General features: G+C 38.7%; 1 protein-coding gene across 3 annotated transcripts in view; it reads left to right on the forward strand.

The window, feature by feature from the left end:
* Positions 1-8,114, forward strand: part of amotl1 (angiomotin like 1) — a 97,923-nt gene extending 89,809 nt beyond the window's left edge. The window contains exons 11-13 of one of the 3 annotated variants that reach the window (XM_072263405.1): positions 1,350-1,606; positions 5,319-5,492; positions 6,248-8,114. In XM_072263405.1, the coding sequence (XP_072119506.1) occupies positions 1,350-1,606; positions 5,319-5,492; positions 6,248-6,354 (538 nt within the window). In that variant the 3' untranslated portion in view covers positions 6,355-8,114. Of the gene's footprint in view, positions 1-1,349; positions 1,607-5,315; positions 5,493-6,247 lie in introns of all 3 variants that reach the window. The other 2 variants (XM_072263403.1, XM_072263404.1) reach the window with 2 other exon arrangements.
* The last annotated feature ends 10,492 nt before the right edge of the window (positions 8,115-18,606 follow it).

The following is an 18,606-nucleotide window of genomic DNA, read 5'->3' on the forward strand; positions in this document are numbered from 1 at the left end:
AAATTCTAAACAACTGAACATGGACACTTCTTGTTCTGTTGGCTGGTGGTCTTTATGGCAGGTGAGGCACATGCTATACATGTGTAGACAAACCAGCTTGTTTCCATGGCAACAACCCTTTGTGCATGCACAATAACTTTAACTGCATTTACTGCAAACCAGGACTGGAATCCCAGACACTCCATGAAGAAACATTAAAGGGTAACAGATGTTAAAAATGTGGCTTTGCAAGTCAAATTTGCACTTGGAATATTCTAGAACAGATTATTTTTCACGAGTATATCGTTCTGTAATTACGTCTGGCAATTGAGTTACCTCCATTTTGAGTAGCATATTTACTGGATTAATGAGGATTGGATGGTTGGTGGTATTTGTAATGTTCCTGATTTTGAACTTGGATTTATCATAGGGGGAGGGAGGGAACGTCGACTCAGACCATGAAAGGCCTGCGTTGGGCATTTTCGTGCCTTAGAAGGCACAGATTGGAAGTCTGTGTGGGGCACCACTCCTCGCACAGACACTAGAGCAATGTGTGGTTAAGTGACTTGCTCAAGGACACAAACATGCTGCCACAGCTGAGGCTCAAACAGCGACCTTCAGATCACCAAACGAACACCTTATCCACTTGGCCACGTGCCCAACCTTATCATAGGTAGAGACTGATTAATTTAGATATTCAGTATTATATAAAGAGAACGTTAAAGTGGTGGAAACTAACTGCAGATTGAAAATGTTGAACATAAATGGCAGTTAACTTGTGAAGAAAATGGGAAAACTGAGTAGATTGGGGAAAAATGGATTGAAGAGAGATGTCTAAGAGTTGCAACAATCACAGGGAAGGTTAAATAACCTGCAAACTCTTAATAAAATACGGGCAATGTAAAGATGCTGGCCAGTCGGTGGTGTAGTGGCATCTTCACTGGACTTCAAGGCGAGTGGTCCCAGGTTCAAATCCTGCCGGCTCCTTGCACACTTTCCATCTGTGTTGTGTTAAGCACCGAGCCAGCAACTCAGCCTTGTAAAACAAAAAAACCAATACAGACAAAAATGCAAAGAAATAGCAAGGAACAACAACAATAGTGTCTAGATGCAATGCTGTATACAGTCCAAAATAGTCAAGAGAGAGGCACATGGGAGAAGGTATAAATGGAAAATTTTCTTTAGCGGTGAAGGATAATAACATGAAATAATAATACATAAATGGCTCTGTGCCCATCGAACTAACTTTGCATTCTCAGTAGTGAAAAGGAATAATCAGCTTTAAGATGTACATAAAATCAGTGAGTACGAGTGACATTTTTTCCAGTGCTATGCAATTAATAATCAAAATGTTCTTTTATTTCTACCAGGTTGGCAGAGATAACAGGATTCAACTGCATTTCTAACAGAATAAAAAACCTTCATGCACAGCTTATTGAGAAAGATGCCATGATAAAAGTGCTCCAGCAGCGATCTAGGAAAGACATAGTAAAACCGGAAACCGGATCTCTGAGGACTGGCAGGTCTATCTCCACTATATCTGGGCTGCATTCTCGCCAGACATCTCTGAGCAATTCTCAAATAGCAGATGGGAAAAAGGAGGAAAAGGGCTGGAATGGAAGTGTAGGTGAGTATCTGCTCTTCCCATTTCTGATATACTCAGGCCATCTGAAGTCCAGCCGAATGGTGACCCTGACCTGCAATGGGTCCAGTGGCCCACACAACTGTCTCTCATAAGAACATTTCAGATACTCGTGCCCCCTTGAAAGCTTATTATATCAACCTGTTTAGGCTGCTTGCTTTTACCCGAATGCTTAAAATCTGTGAGCAAAACATGGATGGAGATGTATCTGTTGACATATGACTGGAATGAACACTTGCCAGGCAAAGAATAGAAATGCCCATTAAAATCGAGCCATTGAGTCATGGAGCATGGATTCAGGCCCTTCAGTCCAAGTCAGTGCTGATCAGGCACATATTTATACTAATCCCACTTTATTTTCCCCATACTTCTATCATATCTCCCAGATTCTACCACTCACCTGCAGACTTATGCTAGCTGTACCAGTCAATGCTCCTTGAGTTCTTTGCAGCAGAAAAATGTAGGTGATAAGTAATTCAGTTAACATTGATTTTGACATTCATAAGAAATGGAATAATTTGATCATTATAATTCAGATACATTTATGTGCTTTATTAGAGTGATTTTCCCAGTTTTTGGGACTCTATCCCTGCAGCAGTGAATCATAATAGGATACAGATGTACTGACGCTGGGGTCTCACCACCTCTTCTACCAAATGGCAGCACCAGTTCTGTGAGTCATAACTGTTGAATAGTAACAATTTGGCCAGTCCTGCCTATAGTGGACAATTAAGTCCATGTATTCTGCATGTCAGAAAAAGAATATTTGATCACCTGTCAGGAAAAACTAGCAGAATTAGAGCTCTCTCCCAAGCCACGATGTTACCTCAGCATAACCTTAGGATGGAGCTAGGAGCTTTGCTTGTCTAAATTGTTTTATACCACACAAAATCACTAGCATGGTTATTTTATGCAACTACTGCAAAGTGAAAATTTGAATCATGTAAAGCTTCAGTGACAGATTATGCCAATTAAATGAATATAAATCTACATTCAAATCTTCAAAATACTATCTCATATTCACTATTTGTAACTAAATTATAGAAGCTTTCTCCACAATTGGATTTATATGGAGGAAACCTTTTCCTTAAGCTTTACAATATTATATTTTTATACCTAGCAATTTGCAGTGTTTTTTTTTTGGTGACTTGCTTATGATTTTTTACCTGTACATCTCTATAAAGGGCTTTTCATTGAAGCATCCTAATCTTTGGTTACATTTCCTTGAGCAGCAGTCAAATCTATAAAAGGGAAGTAATACAGATTTTCACTCACTAAGCGCATATTCCATATCTATTTTGTTTAATGCTCTAGCAGTGCCTGCGGCCAATTTGAGTGAATCAGAGTCAGAATCTCTTTATTGCCAGTGTGTGAAACATGCCAGAATTGATGCTGGTTCGGTGCCAAGCGTAAAACACGGGAGAATACCATAACACACAACACAATAACAAGCAACAATTTACAAGACTATAGTGCTAACAGCCGTGAGTAATCAACAATTAGCAGAATAGTCACATGCACAGATGTTAATAATCAAACTTAAATAAATGTGAACATATGAACAGTCTCAATAATTATCAACAGAACAAGGAGAGCAAGAAAGACCATTTAACATGTGTTATGCAGGGACTGTTAGGGTATTACACCTGAGCAAGTTTTGTTGAGAAGCTACAGGAAAGAAGTTTTGGAGATGTCCTGTTGTCCTAATAGTGATGGACTTGTAGCTTCTCCCTGATGGTAATTTGGTAAATAGGTGAATGCCAGGGTGGGGGGAGTCAGCAGTAATTTTTTTCAGCAACACACATCAAAGTTGCTGGGGTAGCCTCCAACTTGATGGCATTGACTTCTCAAACTTCCGCTAATGCCCCACCTCCCCCTCATACCCTATCTGTTATTTATTTATATACACACATTCTTTCTCTCTCTCCCTCTCCTTTTTCTCCCTCTGTCCCTCTCACTATACTCCTTGCCCATCCTCTGGGTTCCCCCCCCCTTTCCTTCTCCATGGGCCTCCTGTCCCATGATTCTCTCATATCCCTTTTGCCGATCAACTGTCCAGCTCTTGGCTCCATCCCTCCCCTTCCTGTCTTCTCCTATCATTTTGGATCTCCCCCTCCCACTTTCAAATCTGTTACTAGCTTCATCATTTAGTCCTGACGAAGGGTCTCGGCCCGAAACCTCAACTGTACCTCTTCCTAAAGATGCTGCCTGGCCTGCTGCATTCACCAGAAACTTTGATGTGTGTTGCTTGAATTTCCAGCATCTGCAGAATTCCTCATGTTTGCGTAATTTTTTTCAGCTCTGCTTTGCTCTGACAATGAGCAGGTGTTTTAATGTCGGTAGCTGAAAGCCTATAATCTTCTCCCCCGAGTGGACCATTCACTGCACCCTAGCCTTGGAGAGGGAGGAAGTGGCAGGAAACCAACCAGTGATAGAAGTGATCACAACACTCTCAATGCTGGCTGAGTAAAAATTAATCAGGATATACTCTGAAATGTATTTCCTAAGCTGGCATAGGAAGAACAAACCCTGCTGGGTTTTCCTAGTGATGGGTATCACATGCTTGTTCAACATATTGGTAACGTAGTCCCCAGAAATTTGACTCAACCACAGACACAGCCTGACCATTAATTTCCAAGGGGCATCATGTGGCGGGTTGTCACCAGAAGTCAATCCTCATTTCCACTGTCTTGATAGCATTAAGCTCCAAGTTGTTGCAAGCACACCATGGTGCAAGACAACATGAATAAAGTTCATGAATTGAGTGGCAACAAGAAGGAAGTTTTAACATGTAAGCACAGAAATGTCATACTGTTAATTGTTCATCCATGAACACTGACTGAAAATTTTACCCATATGTGCAAATTGGTAAAGATTTTCCTATCAGGTAACTTTTAAACATAACCATATTTGTTGTATTTACTTATATTAAAACAATAAACTCTTCTCAGGCTTCCAGCTGGGTGCAGGTATTAACTAATGTTTCAATGACAACTTCTGCCATCTTCATCAGGGATGATGCCTAGGCATGTCTGTTCTTCCTGATTGGATTAGTCCTTATCCAATCAGGTTTCTGCTCTCCCACCTTGTTTACAATTGAATTCCATTTCTTATGTGGAGCGAGATCTTTGTCTTTGTTAAAGTTCTTTTTCTGCAGTTTTATTTCAATGGCTTCCTTCTCCAGGTGGTCCCAAAAGTCATTGGCTTGGCACAGTAGTTTTGTGCCGTCGAAGTCAATCATATGGTAATTGCGAACGCAATGTTCTGCAACCAATAATTTCTCTGTTATCTTAAATAAGAACTGGAATTCGATTGTAAACAAGGTGGGACAGCGAAAACCTGATTGGATGAGGACTAACTAATCAGGGACGGATGGCGTGGGTATATATACAACTGGACTAGACATGACCAGACATCATCCCTGATGAAGATGGCAGAGTTTGTCATCGAAACGTCAGTAAAAATCAATACCCTTACCTGGCTGGAAGCCCAAAAAGGGTTTATTCATCGTATATGCTGGGAAAGCACCAGATCTTTTTTTTTAAACATCAAACCGATTTAAAAAGTGCAAACAAATAAAGCTGCTAGACAGCCAGATTATCAGGTTATATTTCACAGAGATGCTTAATATTAAAGATGGTTAAGAAAATCGTTTGTGTTCCCCACTTAAAAGCAAATGTGTTTTCAATTCCAGTAGTTTCCACACACAGTAAGACTGGCAGTAAGGACAACAGTACGCAGACAGATAAAAGTCCTGAATTGATCCGACCAAGCAGTGCTCCTATCCATGGAAGAAGGCGTCTCAACACAACCCCTGTCAGCAGCCCTGTTGTGAGACCTAAATCGGCACGAAGCAATGCTGAGAAATCAGGTAAAGAAGGGTGATCATTGTGGAAGTTGTAGTTCATAAAGTTGATCTAGCCCTCCTCCAAAACATTATACTTCTTCAGAATTTTAAGCTTTAACACAATGGGCTATCTAGAGATCACTTTTGGCACTATGTGCTCAACAGACTCCATTACCATGTTTTCCATTGATTAGGAAACTGAAAGTGAGACTGGTTCATGATTTGGTATTTGGTGATAATTTGTTACATCTTTGAGTGCATTTTGGGTCAGGACAGCATTCAAAGAAAAAGCCTGTTAGACATGTCTGAATAGCCTAGTGATGCTGCTTGTCGGTCATTTCACTTAAATAATGGCCACATAAGCAAGCCTGTGAAACAAATAATATCTGTAGGATTATATTCTGGATTGGAATTAATTATATTCAAGAGAATCTGAGTGAACAGAAACAGTAGTAGCAATAATTTTAATGATTGTCATTGATTTCAATGTTCTGGAAGACATACATTAAATTCTGCCTATTAAAACATAAAAGTTTAAAAGTTGTTGAGAAAACCTCTTTTATTTTGGCTGGGAGAAATTATCAAGAATTTCCAAGGCATCATCAAAATATATAATGCCTTCAAGGTACTTTGACGCAATTGCATAATGTCTTCAAAACAATGTTTAATAAGACTTGCAAAACACTTTCAGATTGATAGTGCCTTTTAAGATTGAGACTCAACAGAGGAATTATCCACCCCCAAGCACTGACTCGTCATAATATTTCCCTTCTCTCTAGCAGATGCTTCCAACTTGCATACCCGGTCACATGATACTAAAGGAAGAAATAGCTGCTTTTCCTACAAACCTGACCTTGATGGTGATGTGGTAGAAATCCTCATTTAAAAACAGGATTTTGCCTACTACTGCTGCTGCTCAGTCTATGGATGTTTGAAGCTTGCACTAAAGACTCAAGAATCACAAATATATGGGTCTTCAGAAGTTGTGAAGAATTGTTTTCAAAGAAGGTGGATACTGTATTGGAAACAGATTTACTTGTCTCTGGGAAATTGTGAAATTGTTTGCGTGTCTGCACATATGCCAGATGGAATACGGTGTAAATAAGTTTGAAGTGTAAAGAGCAAAGAGGAAGACAGAAGATGAAATGGAAAGTATGAGGGCACATATGTCGGAAGGAATGTGGTGTAAATAAGTTTGAAATTTAAAGAGCAAAGAGGAAGAAAGTAGATGAGATGGAAAGTATGGGGTGGGCGTTTTTTATTGTTGCAATGTATTTGATGGATCTGTTCAGCTCAAATGATACGAGCTAGGAATACAATATTCTGAGCAACATGTTTCGTTGTAGTATATCTATGCACTTCTCTTCCATTCATAGTGGATCAATGTTTTGTGGCTCTTTTGCACTTCTGAATACATGACCATGTGTACATGCTAGACAGTATAAAGTAGCACCTTTATTGCTTTTCAATAAACCATTCAATTGTACAAATATTGAGATATTAAAAAGACAATTGAAAAGGCACCATACCAGGCTGCACTGTTGCATTGTGTAAATCTGCATTTTGTCTACTTTATAATTTTTCTGTACTTAATCAAAAAATACAATGCGTTAGGTTTTAAATTTTAAGCTCAACATATCATGAACAAGGAGTGTTCACTATCAAAGCTTGCAACAGGATCTGCACCAGCTGGAAAATGGCAGATGGAATTGAATACAGACAGGTGTGAGGTGTTGCACTTTGGGAGGACAAAACAGGGTAGGAGTTATACAGTGAACTGTTGGGGATTGAGGAATGTGGTAGAACAGAGGGATCTGGGAATTAAGATCCATAATTCTTTGAAAGTGGTGTCACAGGTAGATAGAATCGTTTAAGCAAAATGGCACATAGGCCTTCATAAATTAAATTGAGTACAGGAGTTAGGATGTTATATTCAAGTTGTTTAAGATGTTGGTGATGCCTAATTTTTAAGTATTGGTCACCTAACTACAGGAAAGATGTCAATAAGGTCAAAAGAGTGCAGAAAAAATTACAAGGATATTGCCGGGACTTGAGGACCTGGGTTATGGGGAATGGCTGAATAGGTTAACACTTTATTCCCTAGAGGGTAGAAGAATAAGGGGAGATTTGATAGAGGTATACAAAATTAAGTGAAATTTGAATAGATACATGGTTGGGAAGGGTATGGAACTTGGCAGATTAATAGTTTGGTACAGACTGGATGGACTGAAGGTCTTGTTTCTGTGCTGTAGTGTTCTGTGATTCTGTGACCCTACTGAAGCAGCTTTCCAATGTATATTTTAAGAATCGTAGAAAAATATCAGCATTAGTATCCATGTAATGCCATTCAAAGGTGGGGGAAAAAAGGCAGAGTCCAGAAATAAATAACTGAGTCATTGATATTGTTGACCATCACTATGCAACATAATGCTAATGCTTCGCATTATACAACAGTGCTTACCTAACCTGATGATAGATTAACTAATTCCGTACAAGTAAAACACGAAGAGAGGGAAGAATTAATGTATCTCCAAACACTGCAATGCTTTAGCCATTACTTTACCATGATTATCATGATTAATCTAAATGTCAGTATAAATTAGCATATTATTTTCTATCTACCATAGAAAAAATGGATGTCGGCAGCATACAGTTTCCATGGGTCAATTTATTATGTTGTTTGAAAATAGATGATCATGTTTATTGTCAAAAGTGACCCACTCATTCTGCAGAAATAAGGAAAAAAGTTGCTTTGTTTTTCAGGGATAGGGTTTATCATAATTTAAAGATTGAGTGTATTAGTAGATCTTGTGATGATCTATAAAGTGTTACTGACCATGATTATTTTCAATACCCAGTGTTATTCTGAATGTGTGTGAAAATCAAAGCACACTGAAGACCCATTAGTCGCTACTATATCTTGACCCTGCTTAAACATGTTACAAGAAGCTGGGGTAACACAAATTTCCTGACCTTATTTTGATGTGTCCATTTAAATAGCAACATCTCAAAATCTGAACTGTAAAATACCTACTATGATTACTGTTGGTAGAAATAGCTTCATCAGCAGAACTGTGCTTCATTAATCTTACTGTGTAAAGCTGTTATTTAAAAGTATCATACTTGATTTTAGCTCAATGATAAAAGCTCTTGCAAAATTAGGAAATGCCTATTCGCAGAAACAGTGGTCAGGTGATATAATTTTCCCATGGATTTCCCAGATTGCTTGCCACACCTTAGAAGAAAATTGGTGGCCATCTCAAAGAAATGACATCAACAACTCATGTAGCAGCTTCTTGGGAGAATCTATAGATCTTCCACAGGAAAAACACTGGAAAAATAAAAGCTCTCGCATGGTAATTCCAGGTGATGGTATTAAAGATCAGTAAAATCATCCACTGGAAAACAGATAGATCATTTAGCAAAAAAACTGAATACTTATGATACTTGCAGCATTGGTGAACAGAGTAAAGCAAGTACACTGAAGATGCAAAGAGGCCATTATTCTAATTTAATAAATGGGGCTTCCTGGGCTGAACTGAGTGCTTTGAGGATTGAAAGGAAAGAGGGGAGTTTCACTTTAGTTCTGCTGATGTTAGGGTCAGAAATGGTAATAAAGTTTAAATAGAAAACTCATGAATCTAATCTGGTTAACTATTATTTTAAAAAACTAATGGCGGTTCGGAGAATTTACGATTCAAGTTAAATATCAAGGGAAACAAGGTTGTATAGTGCTGGAATGAATTTACAATTAATGTGATCAGTTGGCCATTGTTCTGTGTTGTAATCATAACCATTTTATCCAAACAGTACCAAATGGCTAGTTTACTGACTCATTGCTTATCTATAGGTTCCAATTTTGTAAGTGGCTACCACAGAGGTGTCTGTCACTGAGTGGTTCCTCTGCACATTGCCTGGAATTGCTGGTAGAATTCATCCCATCAGTTTGAGAAGATTGGTGAAAACTATGTTAGAATACAACATCCTATTCTTTCCAAAAGAGCTCTAATGCAATAGAGGAGACACTGTTAGAAGCACTAGACATGGATCCAGTCCGCAAAATTACTAAGGACCCCTGCATAGTGCATGTTGGTCATAAAATTTTATCTCAGTAACTGCATCAGTAGCTTCACACAGCATGCTACTCACCAGATATATCTGCTTGGAAGATGAGGTAGAGCATATGTTGCTAAAGAATAATCAGAGGAGGATTTCAATATGGTTGGAAGCAGATAAAAGCTTCTGGACCAAATAAATATGCTTCTTGAACATTGGTAAGTCTTCCCAAAAGTTCTTGGCTTGCACATCAGTTTATACAGGTCATAGAGCTCCTTCTGTTATGGCCACATACATTTGATGTATAACTATTCAGATGACCAGGCAACAACTTTCAATTCAGCATCAGCAGACTGTGGAAGCTCTGACTTTTGACATGTAAATCAACATCCAGAGCCATGATGCCAGTTAGATCTGTGCAAAGGAGCTATGAAGGTATCACCTTTAGACAGCAACCAGCTTTAATGCCCAAATCATGTATGGGTCTCTCTTTCTGGAAGTCTCATCACCATGAAACTGAATATGCCCCTGCTATTGCTGTCAGACAGCTAACCACAGTAGGATGATGTACTTGTGATGAGATGGTGCAGCTTTTAAAACATCTCATCCATGTCTGTAGCTACTCACTTTTGTCCTACAGAGCCACTGTGTTCCACTTGGTTGATTGCATCCACTAGGAGAACATCTGTAAGTCTAGATAGATAGAGGGGAGAAAGCAAAAGATAAATTTGAAGGGTGGATGCAGCAATATTCTTAATCAATAGTGGGGTAGTTTTAGCTTGGATTGGATACATTTTGGAATGATTTATTTAATTTTTGTATTCATGACTTGGAAGCTAAGATGAGCAGTGACCCAGAAGGTAATATACACTTGAGTATTTTAGTTAAATTCCTGGGATGCAGATGTTACTGGCAGGAGAGTAATTAACTATCACTCCTCATTGCCCTTAACACTGTGTTAGGTACCACAACAAATCTTATAGTGCTGTTCCTTGGGAAATTCTATAATTTTGGACAGGAGGACGTGCTCCTGTATTTCCAAATCAGAATGGTGGATGAACTGGGAAGAACTTGCTGATAGCGGTGTTTTCATTTGTTTGCAATCTTTCTAATATAGCTGGTAGAACTTTTCATGTAACAGTGTGATTCTTATATGTGATTCCCCTCAGGTACACAGAGACATCATAGAACCTGACCAAATAGTGCATTGACCATCATTAACAAGCTGGACATTAATGGAGAAATAACATGAATACCTCAAAATAATGGGGTTGTGGCTAGTGTTGGTCAGATTAATAACTTACACTGCTGAGACTCCTGCCCTCCTGGAAGATCCCCTATATTGCTCTGCTGGTTGCTGTACCCCAGAGAGAAAGGGAAGAATTAGTTTTCTTTGAGCAGGGGTTGTTGCTAGGTTGCCAACATGGACATATGACTTATGTTTCCAGCATCACCCTAAACATAAAGTCAGTATCAGTGTTACCTTGGCTAGAACCTGCTGAAATACTGTTAGCTGCGGATCTGCCAGCAACATGTGATAAACTTCCGTAAACTTCTTGTGGGAACAAAGACATGTCAAGTGTTGCTCCGGTCAATGTTTTCCCTAAGACCTACAGAATGGGTCCTCACAGGTCCGTACCATTCCCCCTCTTGCCTCACTCTCTCTTGTGTTCAGTTGTTCTGGCTTCTGGGCCCTTTCCACCCTGTCTTCCTTTTGACTTTTGTCTATCTTTGGATATTCCAAATTGCATCAACAATAAAAAGCATGCAAATGTACACAACTCATCAACCCAATTCCTCAAGTTTTTGGGCATCCTTTTAAACAGGGCTGAGGAGGGATTTCACCTCCTTTTCTATGTGTGGTTAAGTGATGGCATTATCTAAGATGTTACATCCCAATTTGACACTGTTGGTATCAAATCAGTTTGGCATGAGAGTTGAGCTCGTCAAAGCAAGCCTGAACTGTAAACTTCTGATTCAAGTATGGAATTGGAAGCAAATTAATAGTAAAACTGGTCAATTTCACAACCATAAAATAATATTCAATGAGTGGACACATACATGTTCATATTGAACTGTATCATTCAACAACATTGACCAAGACAGTTTCCCAGAGCGTGTTTTAGAGTTATTTAGTGTCTGTTATTTAAAGCTAAGTTACCTTAATGGTTTCTCCAGATATTTTAGATTGTCACAAGATCTTTTGACCATAAATATTCCAGGTGTGAAAAAGCAGAAATCTAATTTATTTGAAACAGATAAAATTCTCACCTCATTCATGGTGGTTAAACAGCATTTGCATGGCTACAGTTGAAAGCACTCAAATTTCCAGGGGAAGTTCATCATAATTATTTAGCTTCAAATGCAATTGTTTGCTTGCCTGGAAGAAGATAATGGTGGTAGCAGAAAATTGTGTAAAATATGCTTTTGAGTTGATAACAAAATATTTGAGGCTTGTTACAAAATATTTATGTCTTTACAATTGTAACAAAAGCAGCTCAATCTATCAGCTGGTGCACCTCAGGAATGTGTGCTTAGCCCACTGCCCTGCCTCCAAGTAAGGGTCAGAACACTTGATGTGAAAAAGGTGCTAAGATAATCTGAACTCCTCATGCAACCATCTCCACACATCACGAGGCTTGCAAAGAGATCGAGTCATGCTTTAATCCCCCCATTTCTTGTTACTGACTTCTTGATGCAGCATTCTTATTGTGCTCAATATCTTCAGGTCCCCTTACAATGGATGAAATTGTGTTGCTTCTGGTCATCTAATGATCTGAACTTGTGAAGAAGCTTTCCAAGATGGATATATTAAGGCCAGCAGGTTTGAGTTCTGGCATCATATTAGTTCATCCAAACAGTAAAAAGACTAACGTATTGTTCCAGGAGGGCTTTGGGGAAATACCAGCATTACAGGTAATCATTTAGTGGTTCCAGAAGAGGAATGTTTGTGTCTACAGAAAGGAAAGATCACTTTGTCTGCTGGTTGTCTGGTACTCCTTCATGAATCTTTCAATTTGCTCAGACAGGTGGATTTCTACATCTAGAAACGCAAGAACAAAAAAAATCAATTTAAAGTCTATAGCTCTTGGGACTTTTTCTGACTTATTTTCAAAACTTTCAAAACCTTCAATTTGTTGTTTAAATTCAGATGTTGGCTATTGTTAATTTTTATTATATGAGAAGGTATTTTACCTTTTTTTCTCCTTAATAAACAGTTTCGGTCTTGGTAAGGGATAGATTTTTTTTGTAATAAGTTAGTGTATTTCAATATAACTATTGATTAACTTACATGAATGTGGGGTAATGAGATTGTTATTATGAATAGATATAATGTAATTGGTAGTTTTTAAAAATCTTTTTTGACCTTTTATATATACTTTTTGTACTCTGTATTCTTCTGTGTAGAAACTAATAAAAATATTGGAAAAAGAAAAGCCTATCTCATAAGAAATTTAAATGGTGAAGAATTGGCTGAAGTATGCTTTCCTTTGCATAATGTTGTCATTCCCAAGGACCTACTGAAACACAGCAGAGCAGATACTTTGGAATAATAACATGCCACCCACCAAATTACAACTTTAAAAATATCTCCCACCAATTAAACTGCTATTCCCCGCCCACAGAAATTAAATATTACTTATGAAACCAAAAAGTGGAGGTTTAGTAACATATTTCTCCATTGACTCTTACTGATCAAGTTTTAAGTTTGTAACTTGGATGAATCTGATTTGGAAATCCAGGCAGGGTCATCATAAATAGATGACATTTAAAAAGTCAATGACAGCAATATATTAGAAATATGCCAAATAAGACTTTTATTGAGTGCACGTAAAGAATTGCCATTACAGTTCCAATAGTTCACGGATTTTCATAAATATATACTACTGATTTTAAAAGAGAGAGTTATTTTAAGTACTTAGTAACCATGTTGACAGTAAAGCAAAGTTTTCCAGAAGCATGATTTTGGCCATTATTTGCTAATGTTTTCTTTTTGGTTCTTTGCTGAGTTCATTCCAGACAGCACATGTTTTTGGCAGACTTGTGTAAAAATATTTCTGCTCACTGCTAGAATTATGAAAAAAAATACTATTGTTACAGAGGGGAAGGCAATGGCTGGCCGGTACTTAACTGGTGATTGAGTCAATGAGCTATGTTTTACAAAGATGGTGTTTATTTTCTTTCATTCTAGATTTTTAATATTTGCTTTTGCACATAATAAAATATATATAATATTTCTATTTATTTTCTTAAAAACACTTGTGCCTTGAAAAGATCCCAATCCCAGTATATTAATTATCATCCACTATGAAATTTGTGCAGAACGGCATTCCAGATTATCATTGAAAGTTGTAAAAATTTGGAACTAGTCTATAACTGGCACTTGATACTGGATCTGTTGTTCATTTCTTGATGGCTTTTGGTTCCATTGTTAGAGATAGACACCAAGGAAATGTGGAGTTAGAACTCTGACCAACATACTTTCAGTGAATGGTGGGACAGACATGCAGACAACACTCTCCCAAAAAGTGATGTCTATTTGTGCTTTTAACAGCTGTCTGATGAGAGTTCAAGAAATTCAGATAGACCACCCACTGAAACTGAATGTGATCTGACTAAGCAGCTCAGTTAATCAAAATTAAATATTTATCTGTTCATTCTCTTCCCTTCCACCCTTGTACTGGGATGGCATTTTGCATTATTTTTCCTCCAATGGCATTCACAGGCTTACATTGATTGATCCCCTTCCCTCCCCAGTAAAAGTGTTGCTGTACTGTGTCCCTGTTCTTTTTGATCACTAAGAAACCCTGAACTCTTAAATCCCATTGCAGCAATCATTTCCCTTGTTGTTGAATCCTCCTACTCTTGGTCTTTCTTTGTCCAGCAGATGGGAACTATGGGGTGGAGCATATAGGGATGTTGTACTATTTTACTATGCCCTGCTTTAGGATAAGGCTCCTCCTTTCAAAAACCAATTTGTGTGACATGTGACTTGGCATATCTGGCAGCCAGTAAAGCATGGTAGGGAGAGCAGATCCACAACGGAGGTAAGTGACAGTGTTCGGAACTATGAGAAAGGGCAAAGTTGGAGATGAAAGAAAGGCTATGGAAAGTTGTGCAGTGCTGCTTTTACCAAGTTACTGAGATAAAGGAGGAAGGAGGAGGGTGCAGGGTAGAGCTGTAATTCATGGCATAAGGAGTTGAGCTGAGCCCCATTCACACCTCGATAAATAGTTATTTTGAATTAAATGAATCTGGTAATTTATTTACCAGAATTGACGCCAGATAAACTTGCCATCAAACTTTTCAGATTGTCATTAAATCCTAACTGCTATGGTGATGTTATTAAAGAAAAAAAAATGCACCTTTCTTGTTGACTAACACCTTAGCGATTGAAGCATGTGGGGAAGAGGAAATTAGGCCCAAGTAAAAGGAAGTTATTTTGGTGCAAGGGTGAAAATCAGCCCTACGGGCATCCTGTGTAGAAAGGAGGTGTACCATTCATGAAGCGTTGCGAAACAGTATGAGCAACCACTTTCACACTGAGTATGGTGCTGTTTGTCTGAGGGAAAGAGAGTGGATATAAGGGTCTGGATTCGGTGGATATGCTGCATTCACTGTCAGGGAAATGTCCTCTCTCCTGCTCCCCCTGGTCTGGTACATGAATGAGCAAAGCCTTTCTATTGGTGACTCCATGGACCAAAAGTTCATGTCAGGAGGGCAATTAAGAAGGGTTCCTCACTCACCATTCTCTCTGGTGCCCCATGTCCCCAGCCACTGTTAGCAGCCAAGGATCTCAACGTTTCCCTTAGCGGAAAGCAAGATAACTGGTGGTCTTGTGAGATCCCTGGAAGAAATGGGTAGCTTAGCTCATGCTGGATGGAGGTGGGGGTGGGGGAGTGTTGGAGGGAAAGAGGGCAGAAAGCAATAGGTAGAAAAAGTTAACACATATCTGCCATTCCATCATGGGTGATTTATTATCCCTCTCAACCCCATTCTCCTGCCTTCTCCCTGTAACATTTGATGCCCTGACCAATTAAGAACTTTCAATCTCCACTTTAAATATTACCCAATAACTTGGCCTCCACAGCAATGAAATTCACAGATTCACTACCCTCTGATTAAAGAAATTTCTCCTTATCTCTGCTCTAAAGGTACATTCCTCTATTCTGAGGCTGTGCCCTCTGGTCCTAGACTCCCCCTCTGTAGGAAATATCCTCTACACATCCACTCAACCTCGGCCTTTCAATATCACTGGGCAAAAAATATTTTGCTTCCTCAATACTTTGTGGTGTATCTAATGGATTTTGGGCTGCTGATCATGAAAATAACTATGAAATTTCCCTACTACACACCACTTTTCTAAAATCACCTATATTTGTTATTTCAATTCATAATTCGATGCAATTAAAATGTTGCGCAGAATGTAAGCTGAAAAGTTTTCTATCTTGTCCAGGCATGCTTAGGCAGGCAGATGCTGCATGACAGGATGGGTCTTAGAAAGGCTATAAATTTCCATGAGACAGATGTTTCCCAAAATAACTGATGCTAAGATTAAGGAAGACATTTTTGTTGGTCCACAATCAAACAAGTCATCAACGACAGAACTTTCAGTGGGACCAGAGAAAACTGTATGGAATAATATTCAAGGATGTTGTTGAAAATTTTCTTGTTAACTACAGAGCACCAAACTACATGCAGCTGGTTGACAACATGCATACCAGCATACAAAACTATGAAGTGCAACATGTCATTTAGACTTCTTCTCTGCAAATATTGTCACTGTCAATGACGAGCACAGTGATAGGTTTCACCAGGACATTTGTGGTTCTGTAGAAACTGTATCAGGGTAACTGGAATCCATCAATGCTGGCTGATTATTGTTAGACACTTAAGCAAGAAGCTTCAGGTACTGAGTACAAATGAAAATTATCAACAAAACATTTTAGCTGAGTTGAATTATTGCAAAGTGTCAGCACTGTTATACAATTAAACGGATTATATTCAATGAAAGTTAATTTCTTGTTTCTCCAAATTCCTACGTGATACAAGTAGCCTGAAATTATATTTGTGTTCTACTTTAGCTGGTCAATCATAAACAGAAAAAAATTCTGAGGAAGTAATACATTCAAAAAAATTTGTTGTCCAGTGTACTCTTTGCCCCCTTCCATGCTAGTATCTTTCCTGCAATACCATCTTGTTTCGCAGCCTCCTGTGCATTACCTCGTCAAAGGCTTTCTGAAAATCCAAGTAAACAACAACCACCAATTCTCCTTTGTCTATCCTGCCTGATATTTCCTCAAAAAGTTCCAACAGATTTGTCAGGCAAGAATTCCCCTTAAGGAAACCACGCTGACCTCGGCTTATTTTATTATGTGCCTCTAAGTACCCGAAATCTCATCCTTAATAATGGATTCCAATATCTTCCCACCCACTAAGGTCTGGCCAATTGGCCTATAATTTCCTGTCTTTTGCCTCCCTCCCTTCTTAAAGGGTGGCATTTGCAATTTTCCAGTCCTCTGTAACCATTCCCAAATCTAACGATTCCTGAAAAACCACTACTAATGGCTCAACAATCAGTTCAGCTTCTTCTTTTAGAACTGTGGGGTGTGGTCCATGTGATCCAGGTGACATATCTACCTTCAGATCTTTCAGCTTCCCAAGCACCTTATCCTTAATAATCACTTCCTCCCCCGATACCCTCCAATTTCTGACATGCTGCTGAAGTCATCCAAAGTAAAGACTAACGTAAAATACTTATTAAGTTTATCCACCATTTCCTTGTCCCTCATTACTACCTCTCTACTGTCATTTTCAAGCAGTCTGATATCCACTCTCTCCTCTTTTACTCTTTACATATCTGGAAAAAACTCCTAGTCCCCTCTCTGATATTATTTGCTTGCTTACCTTCATGTTTCATCTTTTTACTCCTTATTGCTTTTTTCAGTTGCCTTATGTTGGTTTATAAAAGCTTCACAATATTTTTTGCTATATTTTATGCGGCCTTTTACTTCTATGCTATCTTTGACTTCCCTCGTCAGCCACAGTTGTGTCATCCTCCTGTTAGAATACATCTTCTTTGGGAACTGTCTATTGTGTCCTTTCTGAATTGCTCCCAGAAACTCCAGCCATTGCTCTGTTCTGCTGTCATCCCTGCTAATTTCCCCTTCCAATCAACTTTGGCCAGCTCTGCTCACATGCCTCTGTAATTCCCTTTCCTCCTCTATATACTGATACATCCGACTTTACCTTCTCCCTCTCAAACTGCAGGGAGAATTCTGTGATATTATGATCATTGTCTCATAAAGGTTCCTTTACCTTAAGTTCCCTAATCAAATATGATTCATTACATGGCACCCAATCCAGAATTGCTTTTCCCCTAGTGGGCTCAGTCATAAGCTGCTAAAAAGCCATCTCATAGGCATTCTACAAATACCTTCACTTGGGATTCAGCACCAGCTTGATTTTCCCAACATACCTGCATATTAAAATCCCCCATGCCTATTGTAATATTGCCCTTTTTACATGCATTTTCTATTTCCCATTATAATTTGTACTCCATACCTTGGCTGCTGATTGGAGGCCTGTACAGTATATTACCCCCATCTGTGCTTTTTTTCACCCTAGCAGTTTTTTTAACTCTACTCACAAGGATTCTACATCTTCTGATCGTAAAGTTAGTAATGTTCCTAATGTTTCTTTCAGTCTGTCCATGTCCGTTGAGCATTGTTGTGATTAAAGGTCAACAGTGGAAGCATTTCCTCTACACATACAAAAATCTAGCGCAAGTTATCAGTCTCCGCTTTTGCGATCAGGCACTTGGTAAAGTTGAAACGCACCATCAAGGCAACAGAGAACTGTTAAACTAGTACTTAGGAAGTTCTGTTATACAAACCCTTTATTTTTGTGTTATCCCAGTTCAACGGTACTCTTATTACACAACCCTTAAGTATTTTTATCAAGCCATACATTTTTTTTATAATTCTATAGGTGAATAGAGTTCAGTCATTAATGAAATGTGTACGTTACCTTGAACTTTCCACTGATGCAGAAGCCTCCATTTCAACAACAGTGGCAATTC

Source organism: Mobula birostris, chromosome 7 (genome assembly GCF_030028105.1).
Source record: "Mobula birostris isolate sMobBir1 chromosome 7, sMobBir1.hap1, whole genome shotgun sequence".
NCBI classification, from domain to species: Eukaryota; Metazoa; Chordata; class Chondrichthyes; order Myliobatiformes; family Myliobatidae; genus Mobula; species Mobula birostris.